We start from the raw sequence: 27,329 nt of genomic DNA on the forward strand, positions 1-27,329 counted from the left end.
TCGTACCCTATCCCAATTTCTTTTACTTTGGTTAAATTCTTGGAAAAAGTGGACTTGTTTAGTTATATCTGTGTCTTTGGTGAAAGTGTGTGTTTGATATTTGGACTCTAGTCTTCCCACATTATACACCTCACGTTAGCATTTGGCCAATTATTAGTAGAACATGAAAAAACCTCTGTTTTTGCTATGCGTTCAACATTTCTTGCCTCACAATTTCTCTTATCCTACATTTACACAGATTGTTGTAGACCCAGAACACACATGAAATGTATGTGTTCCAAATAACGATATATTATTTACCCAATATAATTCAAGGCATCTCACACTTGGATAAACAGATTTCAGTTGGGAGAACTTTGTTATGTACAAGTAAATCTGCGTCGGTGGGGGATGAGATAGCAGGCTGCCTGCTGGCAGTGCTGATTAACACATTTGCAAAGCAAAAGACGCTGATGAGGAGGTGCAAGGGAATTTAAGGTGCCCTGGGATTTCAAGTTTTTTCTTCTGCTTCAGTGATTCTAGTGTGTTCAGAATTTATCCAGTTTATCTAGTTGCTCTGTTTTTTTTCCCCACCATTCTCCGCAGCATCCTTTGAAGTAAGACAGTTTTTTTTTAATCTTCAAAAAATAGATAATTGCGATGGCATGCCACTTAGTCAAACAAATTACAGATTCATCCATCAACACAAAGGTTAATGAACACATAGGTGAAAAACAAAATGTAAACCAAAACAAAATTCAACTCCCCAAATAAGTGCTCCTTTCTACTTGGTCAACCCCTGCATTTGACTCCATGTGCCTCTACTTGCTTAGTGTGTTTCTTCTCAGGGCACTTGTATCCTCCATGCTGAGTATTTCCCATACACCATGATACTTGTAATATCTTCACTGATTATTCATAGAGAAAGAAATTAAATTAGCAATTGATGATTTCACAAACAAACACTTTTTGTCATAGGGCCTGTTAGTACAGAAGGGCCATTCCAAAGTTTTATTCTTTAAATGAAACGTTTGTGTCATTTTTTGCCTGTAGAATAGTAGCAGAAAATTGTGTTTTTTCCTTTGTCAGTGGTGATCTTCAATGACAGCTTTAGTGGATTAAATTTCATTTGTATTTTTTTGCTTTCAGGAGGGTGTAATCACAAGAGAGATGGTAGAAATGCTTTTTTCAGAAGACCCTGAACAGCAGCTAGCAACTACCCAGAAGTTCAGAAAATTGTTGTCAAAAGGTAAGTTTTTATGTCTTTTGTGCTTTTCAAGTTAATGTTTTAGAAGTTAGGTTTCACAGATTTTTTTTGGCATTAAAACTGGAATTTAAGTCATATTCCCTACTTATTAGTATGTGGATACATGTAGTCAAAGCCTGCAGAGATGTAGCTGATTAATAATTGTTTCATTAGTCACCCTGAAGATGTCAACCAAGTGAGACTGGGTACCATGTTTTTTTATAACATTAAGGAAGAAAAGATTTTGAATGAGAAAAATTACATTAGAGATCCTATAAAATGTTGCAAAATGCATTATGCAAGAGTAGTTGTTCAGAATGACTCTGAAATGTATTTAGAACATTAATTGTAGTTAGGATATAGCGGGTTGGATAATGGATGGATGGATTGTTTACATATTCATCCTTCCATTATCCAACCTGCTATATCCTAACTACAGGGTCACGGGGTTACATATTCAACTCTGAAAGTAAATTTGGCAGTTCTCAGGGGTGGGGTTTGATTTGTTTTCAATCCTATTTTTTGTAAAAAAATGATCTATATGTACCGAGTGATTACAATAAAATTAATTAAAAAAATAATAATAATAAATAAATTGGCAGTTAATGTATGCTAGTAATATGAAATTGACAGAATACCACCATATATGTAACAAAAGATAACAGTATGATTTAAAGCACAAGCATTTTAATTTGGGTGCACTACCATAATAGATTAGACTACTTCCTATGCACAACGTATGTTCATTGGAATCCTTTTATTAGTTGCATATTGTTTTAGTTTCTCTTGTATTACTAGCATGTTGGAGACAATGTACTATGTACATTTGGCAATAAAGTTCAACATTATGTGGTATCATATGTTCAATCAGGGTTCCCACGCGTCCTGGAAAACCTGAAAATTTTGAGGGTTATTTTCCAGTCATTGAAATGACCTGGAAACTGATCGAAATGGCCAAATGTCCTGGAAATAATCTTTCTTGTCCTGGAATTTTATTTCTGTTTTCGCTTTTTAATTTTTCTGTTTGAAACAGCTTGCTGTTCGTAAGTCTAGATATGATGACAGCTGAGCTAGGTCGTGGCCTCTGCTGCGCAATGTCTCCACCTACTGAGACATGTATAGGCAATTATATTTGAGTTTTGACCCTCGTTGCTCTAGCTTGTCAGTAGCTGACAGGAGAACAACAGAACATCAGTTCATCACTTGAAATCTACTGAGTGCATGACTGTAAGTATGACCACAGTGCATATGGTGCAACTGACAGTTTTGTTACTTCATACCGTCTGATGTGGACCCAGGTCGCATATGAAACATGTCAAGTAAATTGGCGATGCTAATTTCTATCAGCCTGTTAATGGCAATTCCCATTAGGTGTTAGCATAGTGCTAATTGTCTAATGACAGTAATCAGAATCAGAATACTTTATTGATCCCAGAGGAAATTGCTTAATCAATCTAAAATTATTTTGTAGGCCTACGTGGTCCCACTGTTAAGCAAATAAATTCAGTGAACCAAACCTAAAACAGCACGAACATGATAACAGTCTTAAAAAGAATTAGACTAAGAGCTACTGCTTTCATTTAAAACAAATAGGGCTTAGGCTACTTGAAGCCTACATCTAAATGCCTGTTCTTGTGTGTTTGTGTAGGTTCGTGTGATATCCTTGCAGCCGAGCAATCGCCACACAATAAATATTACTTGGTTTGTGCCGTTTATTTGCACAACTGAACACGCTTAACAGCTCCTGGCTCAACTTCTTATTCTAGCTTGCTTCCATTATTCCACAGAACGTTAGCTCCCTCTAGAGGAATTATATGGGTATGCTTTCACATTAAGTTTACCACAGTTAGCCTACAGAAAATCTGTACTGGATCAGTATTTCTATTTAGCCTACATTTTTGTACATTACTGTATTTAATGTTTTTGACACTAATAGGCAGTGTTGCAGGAAAAATAGTAGCCTATAATGGTTAATTTAGAGAATGTATTTCTAATTACAGAAGTGAGGGAAAGCAGAATCATGTCAAGGAGGTGTACGTTTAAGGAGGAATGGAAGATAAATCCTGAGTTCAGGGACTGGATAGGACATGTGACAGATAATGTACATCGGGCATACTGCAAGATATGCAAGAAAGCTTTTGATGTAGGCAACATGGGCATTTCTGCTGTTAAAAGCCATGCCAAAGGACAGGGACACAACAGGGTCATGTCAAGTCAAGGCACAGGACCACACATGACTGATTTCATCAATCAATCTCCCACCCCCCAAAATTCTGAAGCTAGCAGACAGGCAGCAGAATCAGAGAGTCAAGGAAGCAGCGAGGTCCAGCCATCAACTGCTGTAACTCCACCTCAAGCTACACCCACAATCGGAGCTCATTTTTCAAGTGAAGCTGTTTTAGAAGCAGAGATCCACTGGGTGATTAAAGTGGCCCTTTCCAAATATTCTTTCAATTCCTGTTCAGATATGGGTTCATTGGTTCACCTGATGTTTCCAGATAGTGAAATTGCCCAAAAATTCTCATGTGGTGCAACAAAAGCAGCGTATCTGATGTGTTTTGGCCTTGCACCATATTTCAGAGACAAGCTAGTGAAAGACATTAGACAGTCCAACTGTTATACCATTTCATTTGATGAATGCCTCAACAAAATAACACAGACCGAGCAGATGGATGTGCTTGTGCGGTACTGGAGTGATAATGAAGAAAAGGTAGTTGTGCATTATCTGGACTCCCAGTTTCTAAGGCAGACACAATCAGAGAAGCTTGTTGAGAGCATTAAAGTTTCCCTCTCTCCACTTGATCCAAACAAGCTCCTGAAAATCTCGATGGATGGACCAAGTGTCAACAAAAAATTTTTGAGATTATTTGAAGAAGACAGGTCTAAGGAGGCCCCAGATATTAGAAGCTTGATAAACCTAGGAACCTGTGGTCTTCATACAACTCATGGAAGCTTCCAACAAGGCGAGAAGGAAAGTGGATGGAAGATAGGTGACAAACTAAGAGCCCTTTGGCAGCTTTTTCATGACACACCAGCCAGACGGGATGACTTTATTGAAATTACCAAAACATCAACATTCCCTCTAAAATTCTGTGCTCACAGGTGGGTGGAGGACTTGCCAGTGGCAGAGAGAGCACTTAAGATGTGGCCACATGTTGAAATATTTGTCGACAATTACAAGAAACTGCCAAAGAGTAAAATGCCAACGTCAACATCATACACTGTGGTCAGAGAGGCTGTTGGTGACCCCCTTTTTGAGTCAAAATTACAGTTTTTTGCCTATGTGGCAAGGCAGCTGAAACCCTTTCTTGAGACTTTCCAGACTGATGCCCCCATGATGCCATTTTTGGCAAAAGACCTTCAGGCCCTTCTGAAGAGTTTGATTTCATGCTTTATGAAGAGGGAGGTACTGGATAACATCAAAACACCTATCCAAATGCTTAAAATTGATGTACTGGACAAAACACTCCATTTGCCACTGAAAGAGGTGGATCTTGGCTTTGCCACCAAACAAGCTCTTGAGAAAGCCTCAGAGAAGCTGCTTGAAAAACCGCTGCCGGGTCAACAATTCCGGAGAGAATGTGTAGCCTTCCTGTCCGCAACAGCAAAAAAACTGCTGGACAAATGCCCTTTGAATTATGCAGCAGTAAGGCACATGGCATGCCTAGATCCAGTAACTATGATCAGTGATGAAAGGCGTGCCATCTCCATGTTTGAGAAGCTCTTACAGCTGCTTCTTAACGCCAAATGGCATACAGCAGAAGACTGTGACCAAATCCTGAGTGAGTACAAGATGTTCCTCACTGAAATGGTGCAGCACCATAAGGAGGAATTTCAAGGGTTTAGAAGTAGCTCCTGTCGGCTGGACACATTCATGGGAAGATTTGCTGGTGACAAAGCAGAGTACGCAATTCTGTGGAAATCAATGAAAGACCTGTTCACATTGTCACATGGGCAAGCAGCGGTCGAAAGAGGGTACTCTGTGAATAAGGACATGCTGGTTACAAATCTGAAAGGAAGGACTCTGATGTCTCTTCGCCTAATCCAAGATTCTTTGACTGGTGGCTCATTTGATGGAGTATTGCCAAAGCCCCTCTTGCAGCATTGCAGAAATGCCAGAATGCGATATGTCCAATACCTTGATGATGAAAAAAAGAAGATAAAGGAAACTGAAAATGACAAGCAAAGAGAAGAGTTCCACTCTGAAATCACAAAAGTGGCAGCAAAGAGACAGAAAATAATCACTAGCATTGAGGCAATGCAAGAAGAAGCAGATGCAATGGCAGAGAAGGCTGAGAGAAAACAGGACTTTATACTGCTCACAAAATCTAATGCCTATCGTAAAAGTGTTGCTGAAAAAAAGAAAGAGGTCATCGGTCTGGATGCAGTTTTATCAGACCTCAAGGAGCAACACCAGCATTGTTTCTAAACCTAGGCCTACACCAGATGCCTTTTTCATAGGTTACACTACAGTGACTTATAGATTGTTTTTTTTCCCAATATACTGGAGTTCAGGCTCTTATCCTTTGTTCCTAGTATTCTTTCTAGTTTAACCAAGTTTTCAACTCAGGAATTGATGGCAAGGCTATCATGATTTAAAATGGATGTATTTTGCTTCTTTTCCCACAAAGATAAGTTCTTTATTATAATCTTTGTCGTTGACTGTATGCAAATTCTACAGCTGCTGTATTCCCAGTAAAGCTACCAGTTGAAAGTTAACTCTGACTTTGTTTTGTCGCGTGCCAATTGTTGCATATATTAGTGTTATAGGCATCATACACATGATATAGGCAATAAATTGGCTTTATGCAGTTTTGTTTAATACAAACATTGTACATAAATTTATTTGATACAAACAATAACATAATATGTAATATGCAAGTAACATTTACTGAAATTAGGTCACTATGGTAGCCTATTTCATGGTGTGATCAACAGCTCTATACTGAACATTATGGAATTGCTCAGTATATGTCAGTGTTTGGATAGTTTTCCACAATCCAAGAGGCATTTATTTCTTTAAAAGAGTTTTGCAGTTTAAAACAGTGTGTAACAAAGAGGTCAAACAACTCCATTATACATCAGTGCATTAATTGGTGTTGCCTTTATGTAATTTAGCATATCGGTGACACTAAGTCCCTGCATAATCAAAGAGAAATTAAAATGGCGTTAAGCCTGCGACTAAAGTGTATGACTGTATGACCAGATCCTGTCATGAATTTCCGGAAAAAGCTCCTGGAAATGTCCTGGAAAATGATTCCTTAAAAAGAGTGGGAACCCTTCATACAGCTTATTACATTTATTATGATTTTAATGATTTATTATTCTGGCTGGCGCGCTGCCCAGGGTTTGTTTCCTGCCTTGCGCCCTGTGTTGGCTGTGATTGGCTCCAGCAGACCCCCGTGACCCTGTAGTTAGGATATAGCGGGTTGAATAATGGATGGATGGATGATTTATTATTCTAGGATCCAAGAATATATTTATGGTCTTATTTTAGATCCATCAGTCTGACAAACGATGCAATCCACAATGAAACACCCATCCATTTTCCAACCCGCTGAATCCAAACACAAGGTCACAGGGTTCTGCTGGAGCCAATCCCAGCCAACACAGGGCACAAGGCAGGAACCAATCCCGGGCAGGGCACCAACCCACTGCAGGACACACACACACACACACACCAAACACACACTAGGAACAATGTAGAATCGCCAATCCACATAACCTGCATGTCTTTGGACCATGGAAGGAAACTGGAGCACCCGGAGAAAACCCACACAGACATGGGGAGAACATGCAAACTCCACGCAGGGAGGACCTGGGAAGCGAACCCTGGTCTCCTTACTGCGAGGCAGCAGCGCTACCACTGTGCTGCACAATGAAACATACAAATGATTATTTTCTTCTTCAATAGTTAAGGTGTTTAATGATTAAAAAATAACTGGAAAAGTAAGTCATATTTAAATGAATAGTTTTCTCTTTTCCGTAAAGTGAATGTTTCCTTTTTGCGTAATATTTTGTCAGATTCTTATAAGTAACTATTTTGAATAGTTTTCCATAAAGTGTTAATAATGTTCTCCATGATTTGACTAACTAACCATTTCAGCAAGAGTTTTTTTGACAACTCTATGAAGTAATTTCTCTGTTAGGAGCTGGGAAGGTTTACCCTTTTACTGGTGTGTCTTTCTTTTTTTATTGTGACCCAAGTGCTATGAAAAGAATAACAATTTTTAACGTAATAAGGATGGTCTTTTGTAAATTTTCCTTTTTTCTTTTTTTTAAACCTCAGTGATCAAACCCCTGAAAAATTTCCATATAAAATTTTACTTCTTTGTTTTTTACAGAGCCTAATCCACCAATTGATGAGGTCATCAATACACCAGGTGTTGTGGATAGGTTTGTAGAATTCTTAAAGAAAAGTGAAAACTGCACATTGCAGGTAAGGAACCTGTTGTGCTTAATCATTCATCTTATCAATAAGCATGTGAAGTGGCGGCCTGTTTTATGTAGTCATTTATACTGTGACTTAGAAATGGTTCTTTGAAGTGTAAATCCACTTGCAAGGCATATATTATGTAAGAGGATACATTGTTTCCAAGGAGAATGCACCATGGAAAGTATGATTTCATTTATAATCCTAAATTACAGTACATAAAAATAATATGTATGGTATAGTATAGTTAACACTAGAATCCCTCAAGCCTATGAAAATATTCGTAATGCCGGGGCACCTTAAACTCCCTCGAACCTCCTCATCAGCGTCTTTGTTTTGCAAATATGTCAAGCAGCCTGCTTATCCAATCCCCCCCCCCCAGAGCAGCTGAAGTCGGACGCAAAATTCTCACAGCTGAAGTGTCTTTATCTGGGTGTGAGGTGTCTGGAATTGTATAGGGTAAATAATATAACATTATTTGGAATACATAAATTCCATGTGTGTTCCGTGTCTCCAACAATCTGTGTAAGTGTAGGATGACAGGGAATGCGAGGCAAAAAATGTTGAACACACAACTAAAACAAAAACTTTTTTCATCTTGTAGTAATACTGACCAAACGTTATACACTTCATGTCAACATTTTAAGACTGAAGCCTAAATATGAAATAAACCCTTTCAGAAAAAGTATAACAAAACAATTGCACTTTTATTCAAGAATATGACTGAAGATATAAAGAAACTGTTCAATTTACATAGTTAGGTCCATAAATATTTGGAGAGAGACAACTTTTTTCTAATTTTGGTTCTGTACATTACCACAATGAATTTTAAATGAAAAAACTCTGATGCAGTTGAAGTGCAGACTTTCAGCTTTAATTCAGTGGGGTGAACAAAACGATTGCATAAAAATGTGAGGCAACTAAAGCATTTTTTTTTAACACAATCCCTTCATTTCAGGGGCTCAAAAGTAATTGGACAAATTAAATAACTGGAAATAAAATGTTCATTTCTAATACTTGGTTGAAAACCCTTTGCTGGCAATGACAGCCTGAAGTCTTGAACTCATGGACATCACCAGATGCTGGGTTTCCTCCTTTTTAATGCTCTGCCAGGCCTTTACTGCAGCGACTTTCAGTTGCTGTTTCTTTGTGGGCCTTTCGGTCTGAACTTTAGTCTTCAAGTGAAATGCATGACTCAATTGGGTTAACATCAGGTGACTGACTTGGCCATTCAAGAATTTTCCACTTCTTTGCTTTAATAAACTCCTGGGTTGCTTTGGCTGTATATTTTGGGTCATTGTCCATCTGTATCATGAAACGCCGCCGAATCAATTTGACTGCATTTAGCTGGATCTAAGCAGACAGTATGTCTCTGAACACCTCAGAATTCATTCGGCTGCTTCTGTCCTGTGTCACATCATCAATAAACACTAGTGTCCCAGTGCCACTGGCAGCCATGCACGCCCAAGCCATCACACTGCTTCCACCGTGTTTTACAGATGATGTGGTATGCTTTGGATAATGAGCTGTTCCACGCCTTTTCCATACTTTTTTCTTGCCATCATTCTGGTAGAGATTGATCTTGGTTTCATCTGTCCAAAGAATGTTTTTTCCAGAACTGTGCTGGCTTTTTTAGATGTTCTTTAACAAAGTCCAATCTAGCCGTTCTATTATTGAAGCTTATGAGTGGCTTGCACCTTGCAGTGCACCCTCTGTATTTACTTTCATGCAGTCTTCTCTTTATGGTAGACTTGGATATTGATACGCCTTCCCCCTGGAGAGTGTTGTTCACTTGGTTGGCAGTTGTGAAGGGGTTTCTCTTCACCATGGAAATGATTCTGCGATCATCCACCACTGTTGTCTTCCATGAACTTTCAGGTCTTTTTGCGTTGCGGAGTTCACCAGTGCTTGCTTTCTTTCTCAGGATGTACCAAACTGTAGATTTTGCCGCTCATAATATTGTAGCAATTTCTCGGATGGGTTTTTTCTGTTTTCGCAGCTTAAGGATGGCTTCTTTCAGCTGCATGGAGAGCTCCTTTGACCGCATGTTGTCTGTTCACAACAAAATCTTTCACATGCAAGCACCACACCTCAAATCAACTCCAGGCCTTTTATCTGCTTAATTGATAATGACATAACAACGGACTTGCCCACACCTGCCCATGAAATAGCCTTTGAGTCAATTGTCCAATTACTTTTGAGCCCCTGAAATGAAGGGATTGTGTTAAAAAAAAAATGCTTTAGTTGCCTCACATTTTTATGCAATCGTTTTGTTCACCCCACTGAATTAAAGCTGAAAGTCTGCACTTCAACTGCATCTGAGTTGTTTCATTTAAAATTCATTGTGGTAATGTACAGAACCAAAATTAGAAAAACGTTGTCTCTGTCCAAATATTTATGGACCTAACTGTAATTCAGTTGTTTTGCATTCTTAATTTTAGCACACTGAAAAATGAAGGTCAAGGAACAAGAGAATAAATCACTAATATAAGTGAAAAACTCTTAATACCAGTGGAGAATGAAAGTCTTGTTACTTGAAACAAGTTAGCTCATCTTGAAATAGGTAGTCCAATATTTAATCTCGGAGCATATATCTTAAAACAGGAAAATTATTTTACAAAAATCACAGAATAAGAAAAAAATGTATGATTATTAAGAAATAAATGCTTGAAATAAGGAAAATTATATGCCAATGGGGTGAGATATATTGACTTGGATTTTTTTTAAAAATCCCGAAAGTAGTTAATTTCAACACATACAACTATATTTGCATGATATATATAACACATTTCAGTCCACCTACAAAAGAATAAGGTAAAAGTAGCACAGCGCTCTCATTTTAGGATGGTCTTCATTTCAAATTGAAACGAAATATTTTAGCAGAGATTTGAATTAAGAATTCATTGCTACATTCAAGACACATAATTAAGATATAATTTCCTGATATATGTTGGCTTCCTGAATACATAAAATAACTTAGAATAAAGACAATCATTAGCACTGCTCTTTATTTAAGTATTACATCAGTATCCAACAGCAATACTGCTGTGTTTACAATACAGAAACAGAGAAAAACATAAGCACATGAAAATTAGTTGACACAGGAAGATTACCTTGCATATAACACAAAAGTCATATCCATATCATTATTGTATATTGTGGTTCAGGACTCTCATCTTGTCACAACTTCACAGTCAGAAATGTATAACATAAACTTGCAAAATTTTAACAGTGGTAACTTTGCCATAAAACAGGACAAAGAAAATACAACCTAACCTGTTAAAACCCACAAAAAAATCAAATTATAATTAATTTATTTAATTGATTTTCAAATAATATGGTAATTATATACAGTACATTATAGACCTGCATTTACTGTTCTACATTTGGCTCACACAATTTTTCTTCTAGCATATTTGTATTTTTCCTTCAAATTATTTGGAATGTACAGTAATCCCTCGCTATATCGCGCTTCGCCTTTCGCGGCTTCACTCCATCGCGGATTTTATATGTAAGCATATTTAAATATATATCGCGGATTTTTTGCTGGTTCACGGATTTCTGCGGACAATGGGTCTTTTAATTTCTGGTACATGCTTCCTCAGTTGGTTTGCCCAGTTGATTTCATACAAGGGACGCTATTGGCAGATGGCTGAGAAGCTACCCAACTTACTTTTCTCTCTCTCTCTCTTGCGCTGACTTTCTCTGATCCTGACGTAGGGGGATTGAGCAGGGGGGCTGTTCGCACACCTAGACGATACGGACGCTCGTCTAAAAATGCTGAAAGATTATCTTCACGTTACCTTCTGTGCAGCTGCTTCCTGAAGCGACATGCTGCACGGTCCTTCGCATACTTAAAAGCTCAAAGGGCACGTATTGATTTTTGCTTGTTTGTTTTTCTCTGTCTCTGTCTCTCTCTCTCTCTCTCTCTCTCTCTCTCTCTCTGCTCCTGACGGAGGGGGTGTGAGCTGCCGCCTTCAACAGCTTTGTGCCGCGGTGCTTCGCATACTTAAAAGCCAAACAGCCCTATTGATTTGTTTGCTTTTCTCTCTCTCTCTGACATCTGCTCCTGAGGTGCACTCCTTTGAAGAGGAAGATATGTTTGCATTCTTTTAATTGTGAGACGGAACTGTCATCTCTGTCTTGTCATGGAGCACAGTTTAAACTTTTGAAAAAGAGACAAATGTTTGTTTGCAGTTTGAATAACGTTCCTGTCTCTCTACAACCTCCTGTGTTTCTGCGCAAATCTGTGACCCAAGCATGACAATATAAAAATAACCATATAAACATATGGTTTCTACTTCGCGGATTTTCTTATTTCGCGGGTGGCTCTGGAACGCAACCCCCACGATGGAGGAGGGATTACTGTATGTACAATTTCTATTAATGGTTTCTAAATCACACTTTACCTAATTTACAGTTACTCTTGATACATTTTGAAGCAAAATGATTGGTTAAGTTAATTATGTTGGCCAGGCTTGAGTAGTGCCTCAGTGATTGATTATTGACCAGTAAACTGTTTCCATTCAGCTAAGGCTTTCCTGTATGATGCAGTTCCTTCTCATGAACTGTGTCCAGTAATATTTCAGTTTGAATTGCAGAGAGGACAGTGGCAATGCACTTAGGATATGTTAGATGTAGTGCATAATAGTATGCAATAAGGTACATGATACCTTCCTGCAACATTTCTTGAGGGAAAGGTGTCACAGGCTCACTTTCAATAGCCAGCATGCAGTTATCTTGGTCCACAATAAGGACAGGGCTAGACCGTGGTCTTTGCTGCAGAAAGACATCAGGATTCTCAGAGGTCTTCAAGACAAACAAAAACCAACAAAGAAAACCGGCTGAATTTATTTTATCCTCTGCAGTCCTATACAGATTTATTATACATTTACCTATTTATAATACTGAATTAATGTGCTAATTTTAACAGAAGCAGTTATACACAGCTTACAATTGAAATAGCAAAGAATTCACTAAAATTGAAGATTGTTATATTCTGTTGAGTCCTTTTATTCAAACCGTTTAAATGTATACAGTAATCCCTCCTCCATCGCGGGGGTTGCGTTCCAGAGCCACCCGCAAAATAAGAAAATCCGCGAAGTAGAAACCATATGTTTATATGGTTATTTTTATATTGTCATGCTTGGGTCACAGATTTGCGCAGAAACACAGGAGGTTGTAGAGAGACAGGAACGTTATTCAAACTGCAAACAAACATTTGTCTCTTTTTCAAAAGTTTAAACTGCTCCATGACAAGACAGAGATGACAGTTCCGTCTCACAATTAAAAGAATGCAAACATATCTTCCTCTTCAAAGGAGTGCACCTCAGGAGCACAGGCTGTCTGAAACAGAGAGCAATGCAAACAAATCAATAGGGCTGTTTGGCTTAAGTATGCGAAGCACCGCGGCACAAAGCTGTTGAAGGCGGCAGCTCACAACCCCTCCGTCAGGAGCAGGGAGAGAGAGAGAGAGAGACAGATAAAAACAAAGAGTGAAAAATCAATACGTGCCCTTTGAGCTTTTAAGTATGTGAAGCACCGTGCAGCATGTCGCTTCACTAAGCAGCTGCACACAGAAGGTAGCAACGTGAAGATAATCTTTCAGCATTTTTAGACGAGCGTCCGTATAGTCTAGGTGTGCGAACAGCCCCCCTGCTCACACCCCCTACGTCAGGATCAGAGAAAGTCAGCGCAAGAGAGACAGAGAAAAGTAAGTTGGGTAGCTTCTCAGCCATCTGCCAATAGCGTCCCTTGTATGAAATCAACTGGGCAAACCAACTGAGGAAGCATGTACCAGAAATTAAAAGACCCATTGTCCTCAGAAATCCGCGAACCAAAAAAAAATCCGCGATATATATTTAAATATGCTTACATATAAAATCCGCGATAGAGTGAAGCTGCGAAAGGCGAAGCGCGATATAGCGAGGGATCACTGTAATGTCATTCCTGTAGCTAACATTAAAAACAACCCTGAAAATTGCTGCCAGTCACAAATGGATAGAATTGCAATAACGGTCTTTATTTTTCCATTAAGCAATGTATAAATGCAAAGTTTTAGCTTAAGGACATGAACTAATGCCTCATGTTTTGTTTCCCAACTTTTTTGGGGGTATAGATAGTGAAGGAAACCTGGATGGCAGAGCTCTAAACATGGCGATGGCATTTTTCACTAATGAAAAAAAAGAACATAATTCTTATTAATTATCTTTCACATTATGTTCTAATATAACTCGAACATTCTCCTTTTAATGAAAACAACAACATACAGTAAGCTTTAAATTAGGAATGATTTATTTATATCTAATAAAGGATAGTGTCAGTCAGTTTGTTATTCTGTTGTGTCTTAAAAAGATGCTAGACAAAACTATTTACAATGCTAATAAATGGCTTTTTAAAAACATAATTAAAAGGAATTAAAATTTATTTCAGAATAACATAGTACAACTTTCCAATACAATGAAGAAAAGGGAACCTGGAATTCACAAATCAACAGTTACTGGCAAAGAGAGCAGAAATAATATTCTCAAAGTTTTCTCAAAGTTTGGCTTACTATAATATAGACTAGGTCTTTATTGAAAAAATGGCATAAACAAGTGCAACCCTTTGAGCATCAACTGCAAAATATCATAACTTTAAACAACTTCAATTTGATTTTCATTTAGGCCTACCATGCTGCAACACTGAGTAAAGTGCATAACTAACTATAAAATGAGTTTAAATAAAATATGCATGACAAATTTTACCCTTATCGTGCATACAGTGCATCCGGAAAGTATTCACAGCGCATCACTTTTTCCACATTTTGTTATGTTACAGCCTTATTCCAAAATGGATTAAATTCATTTTTTTCCTCAGAATTCTACACAGAACACCCCATAATGACAACGTGAAAAAAGTTTACTTGAGGTTTTTGCAAATTTATTAAAAATAAAAAAAAAAACTGAGATATCTCATGTACATAAGTATTCACAGCCTTTGCTCAATACTTTGTCGATGCACCTTTGGCAGCAATTACAGCATCAAGTCTTTTTGAATATGATGCCACAAGCTTGGCACACCTATCCTTGGCCAGTTTTGCCCATTCCTCTTTGCAGCACCTGTCAAGCTCCATCAGGTTGGATGGGAACCGTTGGTGCACAGCCATTTTAAGATCTCTCCAGAGATGTTCAATTGGATTCAAGTCTGGGCTCTGGCTGGCCACTCAAGGACATTCACAGAGTGGTCCTGAAGCCACTCCTTTGATATCTTGGCTGTGTGCTTAGGGTCGTTGTCGTGCTGAAAGATGAACCGTTGCCCCAGTCTGAGGTCAAGAGCGCTCTGGAGCAGGTTTTTATCCAGGATGTCTCTGTACATTGCTGCAGTCATTTTCCCTTTATCCTGACTAGTCTTCCAGTCCCTGCCACTGAAAAACATCCCCACAGCATGATGCTGCCACCACAATGCTTCACTGTAGGGATGGTATTGGCCTGGTGATGAGCGGTGCTTGGTTTCCTCCAAACGTGACAACTGGCATTACACACCAAGGAGTTCAGAATTTTCTTTCTCATGGTCTGAGAGTCCTTCAGGTGCCTTTTGGCTAACTCCAGGCGGGCTGCCATGTGCCTTTTACTAAGGAGTGGCTTCCGTCTGGTCACTCTACCATACAGGCCTGATTGGTGGATTGCTGCAGAGATGGTTGTCCTTCTGGAAGGTTCTCCTCTCTCCACAGAGGACCTCTGGAGCTCTGACAGAGTGACCATCAGGTTCTTGGTCACCTCCCTGACTAAGGCCCTTCTCCCCCGATCGCTCAGTTTAGATGGCCGGCCAGCTCTAGGAAGAGTCCTGGTGGTTTCAAACTTCTTCCACTTACGGATGATGGAGGCCACTGTGCTCATTGGGACCTTCAAAGCAGCAGAAATTTTCTGTAACCTTCCCCAGATTGTGCCTCGAGACAATCCTGTCTCGGAGGTCTACAGACAATTCCTTTGACTTCATGCTTGGTTTGTGCTCTGACATGAACTGTCAACTGTGGGACCTTATATAGACAGGTGTGTGCCTTTCCAAATCATGTCCAATCAACTGAATTTACCACAGGTGGACGCCAATTAAGCTGCAGAAACATCTCAAGGATGGTCAGGGGAAATAGGATGCACCTGAGCTCAATTTTGAGCTTCATGGCAAAGGCTGTGAATACTTATGTACATATGCTTTCTCAATTTTCTTTATTTTTAATAAATTTGCAAAAACCTCAAGTAAACTTTTTTCACGTTGTCATTATGGGGTGTTGTGTGTAGAATTCTGAAGAAAAAAATGAATTTAATCCATTTTGGAATAAGGCTGTAACATAACAAATGTGGAAAAAGTGATGCGCTATGAATACTTTCCGGATGCACTGTATGTGGATGCTTCAGGATCTTCTTCATTACACCATAAAACTGTGCTTTTCCATAAAAACTGGTTGTTCTGCTCTTAACTTCTGTGATGCAGTTAAGCTCTTAACTTCAGTGATGCAGTTAAGTTTATTCCAACTAAAAATACAAACTCCTTTCATCCATTACCTATAAAATAAGCACACTCTTCAAAGTCAGCACATATTTTGTTTCAAGAAACCATTTTCAAACGTATTTCAGTCAAATGTCTGTGTTATATGTACTTGCATGATCCAGTTCTTTAAAGCATGGGTAAGCCTCCCATAGAATCTATAAATGACCTCTGTGCATTAAATTCATGATGAAGGTGAAACTGCAAATTTATTAGGCTGTGTCTTCTTGTAAAGGTCCTGTAGTGTTTAGTATTGCCTGGCCTGTATTTGGTGGCTGTCAACAGCTGCAAAAACATATAAATTAATAATCAAATCAGTTGTGTTTTCTAAACAGCGTGAACTATAGATATGACCCTTACCAGATGGTTCACATTCTTTCTCTGCTGTAACTTCTTGCGTACGACTAGAAGGTGACACGTTAACAAGCTTCGCTGAAGCAATGGAATTCCCCGATGATGCAGTAGAATCGGCCTCACCTGAATTCTCGACTTCAGCAGCATCAGGCTTATCAGTAGTGATGCTGAGACATCTCTTTATTTATTTAAGGCAGAGCCCTGTCTCTTCTGAGCTGTGCAGATATTCTGTAGCCTTTTCAGGAGTTGTTTAAACACAGGTTCCTGTAATGAGATTACACTCTTTTAAAAATTGTGCAAGTGAATACAAGATGTGACTGCTTAGTCTAAAACCCCTATAAAAACTAGTTTTTTACACTCACCCGTGAATTTTGAACTTCAGCTGCACGTAGCATTGGATAATACTTGACTATACATTTTGCCATTTGAAGAAACCTCATGTTTGGAGGTATATTTGTCTTCCCTTGTTGTTGTCCTCAGTATGGGCACTATTTTGGTCACTGTATTTCTAATTAATCTACATCGAAGATCCTTTGAACTGCAGCACATAGGGAAAGAGGAGCATTGTATTCTTTGAAAGTAATGTTTTCTGACCTGCTCCAACTCACTGTCACTATGAAGTATGTATTCGGGGCTTGGTAGTTGAATAATTTTAGATGGGCTGGCTTCTCTTAAAAGTTTTGTGGGACATAATTGCTCACTGGATTGAGGGGTAGGTGAAAGACTGGCATTTTTTAGAGCATTGCATTCAGAAGAGGAGGGAGATGTACAGCTGTCTTGTAAGTTATCTTGCTGCACAGAAAACTGCAGTTCCTGTTAAAAAAAAAAAAAAAATACAGGAAAAGGACATTGAAAATAGTCACCAGTTATCAATAAACTGTTTATGAATTATGAACTTTGGTGAAGCCTGACATAAATGGAAATATTTACTTTTATTTAACATAAATGAAATTTGTAATCAAAGATAGCATTGCTCAAATGTCTGACCGCTTATATTTTCATTGTTAAATTTTTAGGTAACTAAAAACAAGATAGTAGTCATCTTCTTTACTTCCTGATAAAACACGGAAACAATATGTGCTCAGTTATCTATTGATATGGAGTATTTTCACACTATGTTGTATTGAACTAAATAAGTGCTACATGAGTACTGTGAAATTCTTACTTGTGTGTGCTAATTAACATGTAACATGCTATCATTCTCTGGCGCCATGGTAAAGTTTATCAAAACATTTGTAAATTAATATAGACTTTGTATAAATTACAAACATACATAAATGTGTTTACACAAAGATTCATATGGTGAGGTTGGGCAACAGCCTTGATGGATGCATGAGCTGTCCAGTGCTTGGGTGTGACATTTCAAACTGCTTTTATTGAATTATGGAAAATTTTTATTGATGGACAAAGCCCAAGTTTATAGTCTTCAAATTTCCACATCTATAAATATATATTTATGTTTTCATCACTTTAATATCATAAATGTCCTCCTTTTCCCTATTATCATTTATATTTCTCCCCTGCTTGATCTCAAATATCATCAGGACATGGACACTTCTGACATAATAGTTGCTACAGGAGTCTTTAATCTTAACAAAAAGAACAAAGCAAAAGTAATAATAACTTCATTGTTTGCTTAACAATATTTATTAAAAAAATAAATTAAATAATGCTGACCTCTTGATGTACTGCTGGCCATGAGGTTTTTCTTCAAAGGAAATGTTCATATCTTCATGTGAAAGAGTCCCTAGAAGATCTTCTGTAACATTTGCAATTTGAAAGCAACAGAGAAGACCAGTAATTCATTCATATTTGGAGGTCATCTGCACAACTACCAGCAGTCATTTCCAACTCAGGTTTTAGGCTTTAAGTGCTAAATTTACAAATTTTGATAAGCTTAAGAGTTTCTTGAAAGATGGTACAAGTGCAACTCATGATACCCTTTTAAAAATGTTTTATATTTTGTTTCTTTTCTGAACAAGGTGATCATACTGAGGTTTTAGGCAAGTAGAGATATCCTACAAAGAGGTATTTACTGTGTTGCTTGATCAAGGACACGATACATACGACTTACTAACTTGATTTGTGAGTGTATAAAATTAGCAGGGCGTTAACATTTCATTCAGACTGGGGCCTTCACCTATGCCATTAAAGTAATAAAGAGCATCGTCTCACTCAGGACTGGCTCTAGAATATAGGCAAAGCTGTACAAGTCGTGCCCAAACCTTCGATTTTTTTATATGATGCGCTCATGTATGGTATTGATATCGAAGTTAAAGGGGATGGGTGACCCCCTTGCAGTTTCAAGTGCAGCGATCTTTTTATATTCAAGCAACCAGCTTACAATTGTGCATACCTCAAAATCGATGATAATTTTAAAATACTGGCCTCTAAATTTTAAAGTTTTTCTTTAACGGTATCTCTAATAGAAGCGACTTGGGTCATATTCGCTTTTACTACCGGCAATAACATTAGGCGCGTGCAATGCAGTTAGAACAGCACATTTTTAAAAGATACATTTCAGTTTATTTTTAAGCAAGCAGAATTCTATATCAGAACGTCTTTAACAACTTTTTTTCATAAATCACTGTAACAAATAAATCAACGACATTTAACTAACATTTATTTCATAATAATTCTCTGCATATATGAAATCTAACAATGATGGCGTTCGATAAAAAGAGCATGTTGTTGCTGTACAGCCTCAAACCACTCATTAAAGCCTAAAATGGCAAGAAAAGCGCTAAATGTACCAATATGTTTGAATGTAAGAACTGCGTGCAGTGGAAGTTATAATTCAGGGCAGTGTTTGCTGGATAAAATGCAAAGGTGAAAACCAGAAATGAAAAAATATATATAACATAAACACCTGCATTTGTTTTTAGAATTTCATGTAATGGTTACACGAAACTAGCTTGCCCCACTACTTTTGTTTTGTGTCGTAGTGATTATAGGTATCAACGTGGACAGGTGAATTCTTGTGGATTCATAAAAACAATGCACTGCAGCAACAGTAAATGTCAATTAGAAACTTACCTTTTAATATTTCCAGTGTGACTTCGTCAAGTGAATCCATTGCTTTATATGCGGAAATATGTTACTTATCAGCTGCGAAGAGCAAAGCAGTATTTTATGTAACGTTGTTAATACCCTTACGATGAGAATGTTTCGAAATGTAACATCTGATGCATGGGAAAGCTAAGGACGCTTCGCAGGGAACGCGTTTATGCATGCTCAAAGAAAGGTATGTTCCATTACATCCAAAGAAGGGGTCAAAAACAGCGCTAGATGTTATATTTGAAAAATAAATAAATAAATAACCGTACTTGTAAAAAAAAAAAAAAAAAAAAAAAAGGACACTGCAAAGAAACTGTGATTATACCGTTAGCGTTTTATATACTCAACAATGTCATTGACGAAAATAAATTTGTTTGCCAAAATAATGGAACGATATTACACTACATAACGGCTGCAGTCGCTCAAGCACTTGTGCTTTTGCTATTTAAACACCATAGATGATTTGGCGTTGTTTTATTTGCTGCTCGTTTGTGGCTTTGAGTTTAAAACTACTTTTGAGCCATATCAACACTACACATTATATTGTTTGAAGTTTCAAGTTCATGATGCTGTGTTCTTTGATGGAGATGTTTTGTCATTTGAAATTAAAATCCCTAACCTGGATAAGTCCACCCGTTTTGTTGATGCTATGAAGCTGGTTAATTTTAATTCCTGTTAGACTATATGACTGAAAAACAAAATATATATTCTTGTGAAGTACTATCATGTGGATATCATTGAACTATATAAAACTTTTAAAGATTCCTAAATTCTTGAACTTTTTATGTTAATAAATTCCAGCAACACTGTTTTGATTAAGCCATTTATTTGACACAGTGACAAAACTCTTGCATCAAATCACCAGACACATTTTTTATACAAGGGTCATTTATTTTTAAATGTGGGAACCATTTTGATTTGAAGAAAAATGTTACCATTTGAATATAATAAAGTTCTACCCTTTGCAGGGAATCCAGCTGTTAAATCATACTAGTTACAGAGAGAAAGGCCACTGAATTAGGCCAGTGTTAATTTGAAATGGCGTTGTTGTTAACAAAATTAAGGTTGTATTCTAAAACCTTTCTGGAATAAAAAGAGTTTAATTTAAGTCTCGGGGTTGTGTCTTACTCTTTTCTTAAAACAAGATAAACCTAGAAAGTTTTGGTTCTTGAAATAAGAATATACAGTGGTGTGAAAAACTATTTGCCCCCTTCCTGATTTCTTATTCTTTTGCATGTTTGTCACACAAAATGTTTCTGATCATCAAACACATTTAACCATTAGTCAAATATAACACAAGTAAACACAAAATGCAGTTTGTAAATGGTGGTTTTTATTATTTAGGGAGAAAAAAAATTCAAACCTACATGGCCCAGTGTGAAAAAGTAATTGCCCCCTGAACCTAATAACTGGTTGGGCCACCCTTAGCAGCAATAACTGCAATCAAGCGTTTGCGATAACTTGCAATTAGTCTTTTACAGCGCTCTGGAGGAATTTTGGCCCACTCATCTTTGCAAAATTGTTGTAATTCAGCTTTATTTGAGGGTTTTCTAGCATGAACCGCCTTTTTAAGGTCATGCCATAGCATCTCAATTGGATTCAGGTCAGGACTTTGACTAGGCCACTCCAAAGTCTTCATTTTGTTTTTCTTCAGCCATTCAGAAGTGGATTTGCTGGTGTGTTTTGGGTCATTGTCCTGTTGCAGCACCCACGATCGCTTCAGCTTGAGTTGACGAACAGATGGCCGGACATTCTCCTTCAGGATTTTTTGGTAGACAGTAGAATTCATGGTTCCATCTATCACAGCAAGCTTTCCAGGTCCTGAAGCAGCAAAACAACCCCAGACCATCACACTACCACCACCATATTTTACTGTTGGTATGATGTTCTTTTTCTGAAATGCTGTGTTCCTTTTACGCCAGATGTAACGGGACATTTGCCTTCCAAAAAGTTCAACCTTTTGTCTCATCAGTCCACAAGGTATTTTCCCAAAAGTCTTGGCAATCATTGAGATGTTTCTTAGCAAAATTGAGACGAGCCCTAATGTTCTTTTTGCTTAACAGTGGTTTGCGTCTTGGACATCTGCCATGCAGGCCGTTTTTGGCCCAGTCTCTTTCTTATGGTGGAGTCGTGAACACTGACCTTAATTGAGGCAAGTGAGGCCTGCAGTTCTTTAGACGTTGTCCTGGGGTCTTTTGTGACCTCTCGGATGAGTCGTCTCTGCGCTCTTGGGGTAATTTTGGTCGGCCGGCCACTCCTGGGAAGGTTCACCACTGTTCCATGTTTTTGCCATTTGTGGATAATGGCTCTCACTGTGGTTTGCTGGAGTCCCAAAGCTTTAGAAATGGCTTTATAACCTTTACCCAGACTGATAGATCTCGATTCCTTCTGTTCTCATTTGTTCCTGAATTTCTTTGGATCTTGGCATGATGTCTAGCTTTTGAGGTGCTTTTGGTCTACTTCTCTGTGTCAGGCAGCTCCTATTTAAGTGATTTCTTGATTGAAACAGGTGTGGCAGTAATCAGGCCTGGGGGTGGCTACGGAAATTGAACTCAGGTGTGATACACCACAGTTAGGTTATTTTTTAACAAGGGGGCAATTACTTTTTCACACAGGGCCATGTAGGTTTGGATTTTTTTTCTCCCTAAATAATAAAAACCATCATTTAAAAACTGCATTTTGTGTTTACTTGTGTTATATTTGACTAATGGTTAAATGTGTTTGATGATCAGAAACATTTTGTGTGACAAACATGCAAAAGAATAAGAAATCAGGAAGGGGGCAAATAGTTTTTCACACCACTGTATGTCCTGCTATGCTCATCACTGTAGTTGAAAAGTCTTTTCTCTCACAGTTGTGCTTTTAAGTTGAAATTGTCTTGGAATTACACTTTATATCTAAGTCAGATAGCTTAAGACTAGTTATCTTGAATGAGAAAAATAATCTAGCAAGTATCATTGCAACATGAGATATTTAATCTCTTGGGACAAAATATTAGATATATTACCTTAGAATAAGAAATTTTTACTTGTTAAGAAAAAATGTTTTGCAGTGTACTGTGTAATTTCAGATTCAGTTTCTTCTACAGACAATTCTTGTAATTATCTATGCATGATAGAAAGAGAGAGAGAGACCCATTTTGGAATGTGCTGATGTAAATGTGTTGAATGATCCCTACCGCCCAACTTAAACATTGACAAAATGTTTGTGTGAGAATCTCTATAGCAGTGCAAATTAGTGTTGCTCCATCTTTGGATGTTTTAAACTATACAGTTTTTATGCAAATATTTAGAAAAGTAATTGCTTATATTGTATAATTGTATACAGTAGGTCATGACCAAAAAGCCTGATGCTTGTACTTAATATGGTGTGAAATTAATTTTGATATTTGACTATCTTTTTTTTCCCCTCCAATTTGATGAGGAGTCGCCAAACACTATCCTGGTGCCTCTTAACTAGGCTGTACTTCCAAGTGCTGATAAGCATTTTATCTGACACCATACATGGATACACAATAGCTTTCTCAGTATGACAGTTTATGTTGATAAAGTGAATTACTTTGATAAATGTAAGGCTTTCTCTCCTTAGCTAGTTACCAGTGGTGCTTTTAATTCATGACAGGCAGAAAACTCAAATCTTACTTGGAGTGCAGAAAGATAACACTGATTAAAGAATAAGTTTGATATTTTTCAAGTCAGAAGTTATTTCTTAACATATATGGTATATATGCATTTGCCACACAAAATTGTGTTCTAAAGTTAAACATTCTGTATAAATTTTAAAAAGTAAATAGCTAGTCCTAGCATCTTATGATGAAACCTATGGGGCACCACCGGAACATAAAACCATTTATGGTTGAGTTATTTGTGTAGACCGATTAAATAGAAGGATGATTATTAGGTTTAAATATGGTAATTTGTTTTAATTACTATAATGTTTGTTATAGTATCTTAAATTCTTATTTGATGCCATATTGCTGACTATTAGGTTTTTGGGGAGTTTCTGAGTAGATCTTGGTTTTTAGAAGCAAACTTCTGAACGATATATTATTTATCTCATTTTTAGTTTGAAGCAGCATGGGCATTGACAAATATTGCATCAGGAACGTCACAGCAAACAAAAATTGTTATTGAAGCAGGAGCAGTACCAGTTTTTATAGAGCTGCTCAATTCTGATTTTGAGGATGTACAGGAGCAGGTAAGAACTAAAGAATATGTAATTCATTATTTGATAAATATGATTAAGAAATACATGCATAAAAGAGCTAAATACTTATATTAATTAAATAAATTATACATTATGATATTTTGATGTGATGTAATTCTGATAATATTAAAGCAATGGTTCTCAGACTCTGTCCCTCCCAAATCCCGTATTTGTATCAAACTGTTCAACAATCAAGTTGTCATTTCATTAGCTGGCCATTTTTTTTCTACCCTTAGTCTTCATTTAGAAAAGCACAGCAGTTTGATTTTATTTTAACTGCATTTAAAAAATTAGAATTTTTGCTATGAACATGTTACCTATTCTATGTACAGTGGGGCAAAAAAGTATTTAGTCAGCCACCAATTGTGCAAGTTCTCCCACTTGAAAAGATGAGAGAGGCCTATAATTTTCATCATAGGTATACCTCAACTATGAGAGACAAAATGAGGAAAAAAAATCCAGAAAATCACATTGTCTGATTTTTAAAGAATTTATTTGCAAATTATGGTGGAAAAAAAGTATTTGGTCAATAACAAAAGTTCATCTCAATACTTTGTTATATACCCTTTGTTGGCAATGACAGAGGTCAAATGTTTTCTGTAAGTCTTCACAAGGTTTTCACACACTGTTGCTGGTATTTTGGCCCATTCCTCCATGCAGATCTCCTCTAGAGCAGTGATGTTTTGGGGCTCTCGCTGGGCAACACGGACTTTCAACTCCCTCCAAAGATTTTCTATGGGGTTGAGATCTGGAGACTGGCAAGGCCACTCCAGGACCTTGAAATGCTTCTTACGAAGCCACTCCTTCGTTACCCGGGCGGTGTGTTTGGGATCATTGTCATGCTGAAAGACCCAGCCACGTTTCATCTTTAATGCCCTTGCTGATGGAAGGAGGTTTTCACTCAAAATCTGACGATACATGGCCCCATTCATTCTTTCCTTTACATGGATCAGTCATCCTGGTCCCTTTGCAGAAAAACAGCCCCAAAGCATGATGTTTCCACCCCCATGCTTTACAGTAGATATGGTGTTCTTTGGATGCAACTCAGCATTCTTTCTCCTCCAAATACGATGAGTAGAGTTTTTTCCAAAAAGTTCTATTTTGGTTTCATCTGACCATATGACATTCTCCCAATCCTCTTCTGGATCATCCAAATGCTCTCTAGCAAACTTCAGACGGGCCTGCACATGTACTGGCTTAAGCAGGGGGACATGTCTGGCAGTGCACAATTTGAGTCCCTGGCGGCGTAGTGTGTTACTGATGGTAGCCTTTGTTACTTTGGTCCCAGCTCTCTGCAGGTCATTCACTAGGCCCCCCCCATGTGGTTCTGGGATTTTTGCTCACCGTTCTTGTGATCATTTTGACCCCACGGGGTGAGATCTTGCGTGGAGCCCGAGATCGAGGGAGATTATCAGTGGTCTTGTATGTCTTCCATTTTCTAATAATTGCTCCCACAGTTGATTTCTTCACACCAAGCTGCTTACCTATTGCAGATTCAGTTTTCCCAGCCTGGTGCAGGTCTACAATTTTGTTTCTGGTGTCCTTTGACAGCTGTTTGGTCTTGTGGAGTGTGACTGTTTGAGGTTGTGGACAGGTGTCTTATATATTGATAACGAGTTCAAACAGGTGCCATTAATACAGGTAACGAGTGGAGGACAGAGGAACCTCTTACAGAAGAAGTTACAGGTCTGTGAGAGCCAGAAATCTTGCTTGTTTGTAGGTGACCAAATACTTATTTTCCACCATAATTTGCAAATAAAGTCTTTAAAAACTAGACAATGTGATTTTCTGGATTTTTTTTCTCATTTTGTCTCTCATAGTTGAGGTATACCTATGATGAAAATTACAGGCCTCTCCCACTTAAAAAGATGAGCGAACTTGAACAATTGGTGGCTGAGTAAATACTTTTTTGCCCCACTGTAGCTTGTTGTGATAGCCAAGAAATACTGTACTTCACATTTTTATGCAGAACAAAAAAAAGTTTTATGATATCATAAATTCTAATACTTTTCAGTGCTGTAACAATGGCAGCTAATTTGAAAAATGCCCAAATAATCAACATTTTCCCTTTAGAAGGATTTTTTGGGTTCCTTTGCTAACACAGGAGCAAAACCAGCTTTTTTGTGATCAATTATTTCTTGAGACTAAGATGTAATACATACCACTGTAAAGCCATGAAAATATATACAGTGTTTAAAATTACAAATAAGTGAGAGAAAAACAAATTACAAAATATGTTTGAAAAATCATTAACTTATGAAAAATCATTAACTTACAAATGTTCGATGGTAGACAGGTCATAAACACCAGCTGCCCCAATCCCCACAAGACTCCATAGTCCCAATCCCAAAATGCTCATTTACCCATGACAAGAAATAACCAATTATCCATGGTATTCAAATCATAATAGAGAGAAAAAAAAAACCTAAACACAGCATGGTTGGCTTTTGATTTTCTTACTGACAGCCTCCTAGTTTTTTAATGTTGTTGTCTGATTTCCAATTAATTATAGAAGCTGATCCTTCTAAAAGCATCAAATTATAAAGTGAAAACTTCAAGTGACTAAAGGATACACTATCTGGGTCTCTATGACTAATTAGCAGAAGCTTTAAAGCAATAGAAGTGATGGAAATAACCCGTTTGTGTAGGTGAGATATTGGAGAAATCCAGTAAGATCAGTAACTGTATTGATACAGGTAATTCCATATCCAGAATGGAGGTAGGGGCACTCACAAGAAGATTCCACATTTCTGCCAACCTGGGGCATTCCCAAAGGTCATACATAAAGGTGCCAGGAACCTTAGATTGGCAGAAATTACAGTCTGGGTCCTCGGCCTTACCCATGAAAAAAAGCTTATGCTGTGTGATATATATATATATATATATATATATATATATATATATATATATATATATATATATATATATATATATATATATATACAATGAACAAATATAAATTGCACATACTGATAATCTGGATTTCTAGAGGACATCTTTATACTGTACAACAAATCTCTGCATCAGACAGATCTGGAATCAGCCAAGTACAAAGACAGATTTAATTAGAGGGTGTGCAGGCCAGGGGTGCAGATAGGACAATGCTTTAATAGCCAGCCTTACTTGAAGATAGAAGAAAAAGGAGGAGTTTGGAGTTTAATTTCTTACGTAATAACTGAAAGGGTTTAAGGCCACTGGAATAAAAAATATCAACTAATATATGTATAATATATGTATGTGTAATTATATATATATATACTAATTAATAAAAGGCAAAGCCCTCACTGACTGACTGACTGACTCACTCATCACTAATTGTCCAACTTCCCGTGTAGGTGGAAGGCTAAAATTTGGCAGGCTGATTCCTTATAGCTTACTTACAAAAGTTAGGCAGGTTTCATTTCGAAATTCAACGCGTAATTGTCATAACTGGAACCTCTTTTTTGACAATATACTGTAATGGACGGCAGCTTGATGGCCGTGGGAGGCGGAGTTGAGTGTCACGTCATCACGCCTCCCACGTAATCACGT

General features: G+C 37.6%; 1 protein-coding gene across 1 annotated transcript; it reads left to right on the top strand.

Moving 5' to 3' along the window:
* Positions 1-1,128: 1,128 nt before the first annotated feature.
* On the top strand, positions 1,129-23,789 carry LOC114645230 (importin subunit alpha-7-like; the record flags this gene model as incomplete). Its single annotated transcript, XM_028793114.1, has 3 exons — positions 1,129-1,228; positions 7,570-7,664; positions 23,658-23,789. Coding segments are annotated over 3 exons (327 nt in total), but the record flags the coding sequence as incomplete, so codon positions are not given.
* Positions 23,790-27,329: the final 3,540 nt, after the last annotated feature.

This window comes from Erpetoichthys calabaricus, unplaced genomic scaffold, assembly GCF_900747795.2.
Source record: "Erpetoichthys calabaricus unplaced genomic scaffold, fErpCal1.3, whole genome shotgun sequence".
NCBI classification, from domain to species: domain Eukaryota; kingdom Metazoa; phylum Chordata; class Cladistia; order Polypteriformes; family Polypteridae; genus Erpetoichthys; species Erpetoichthys calabaricus.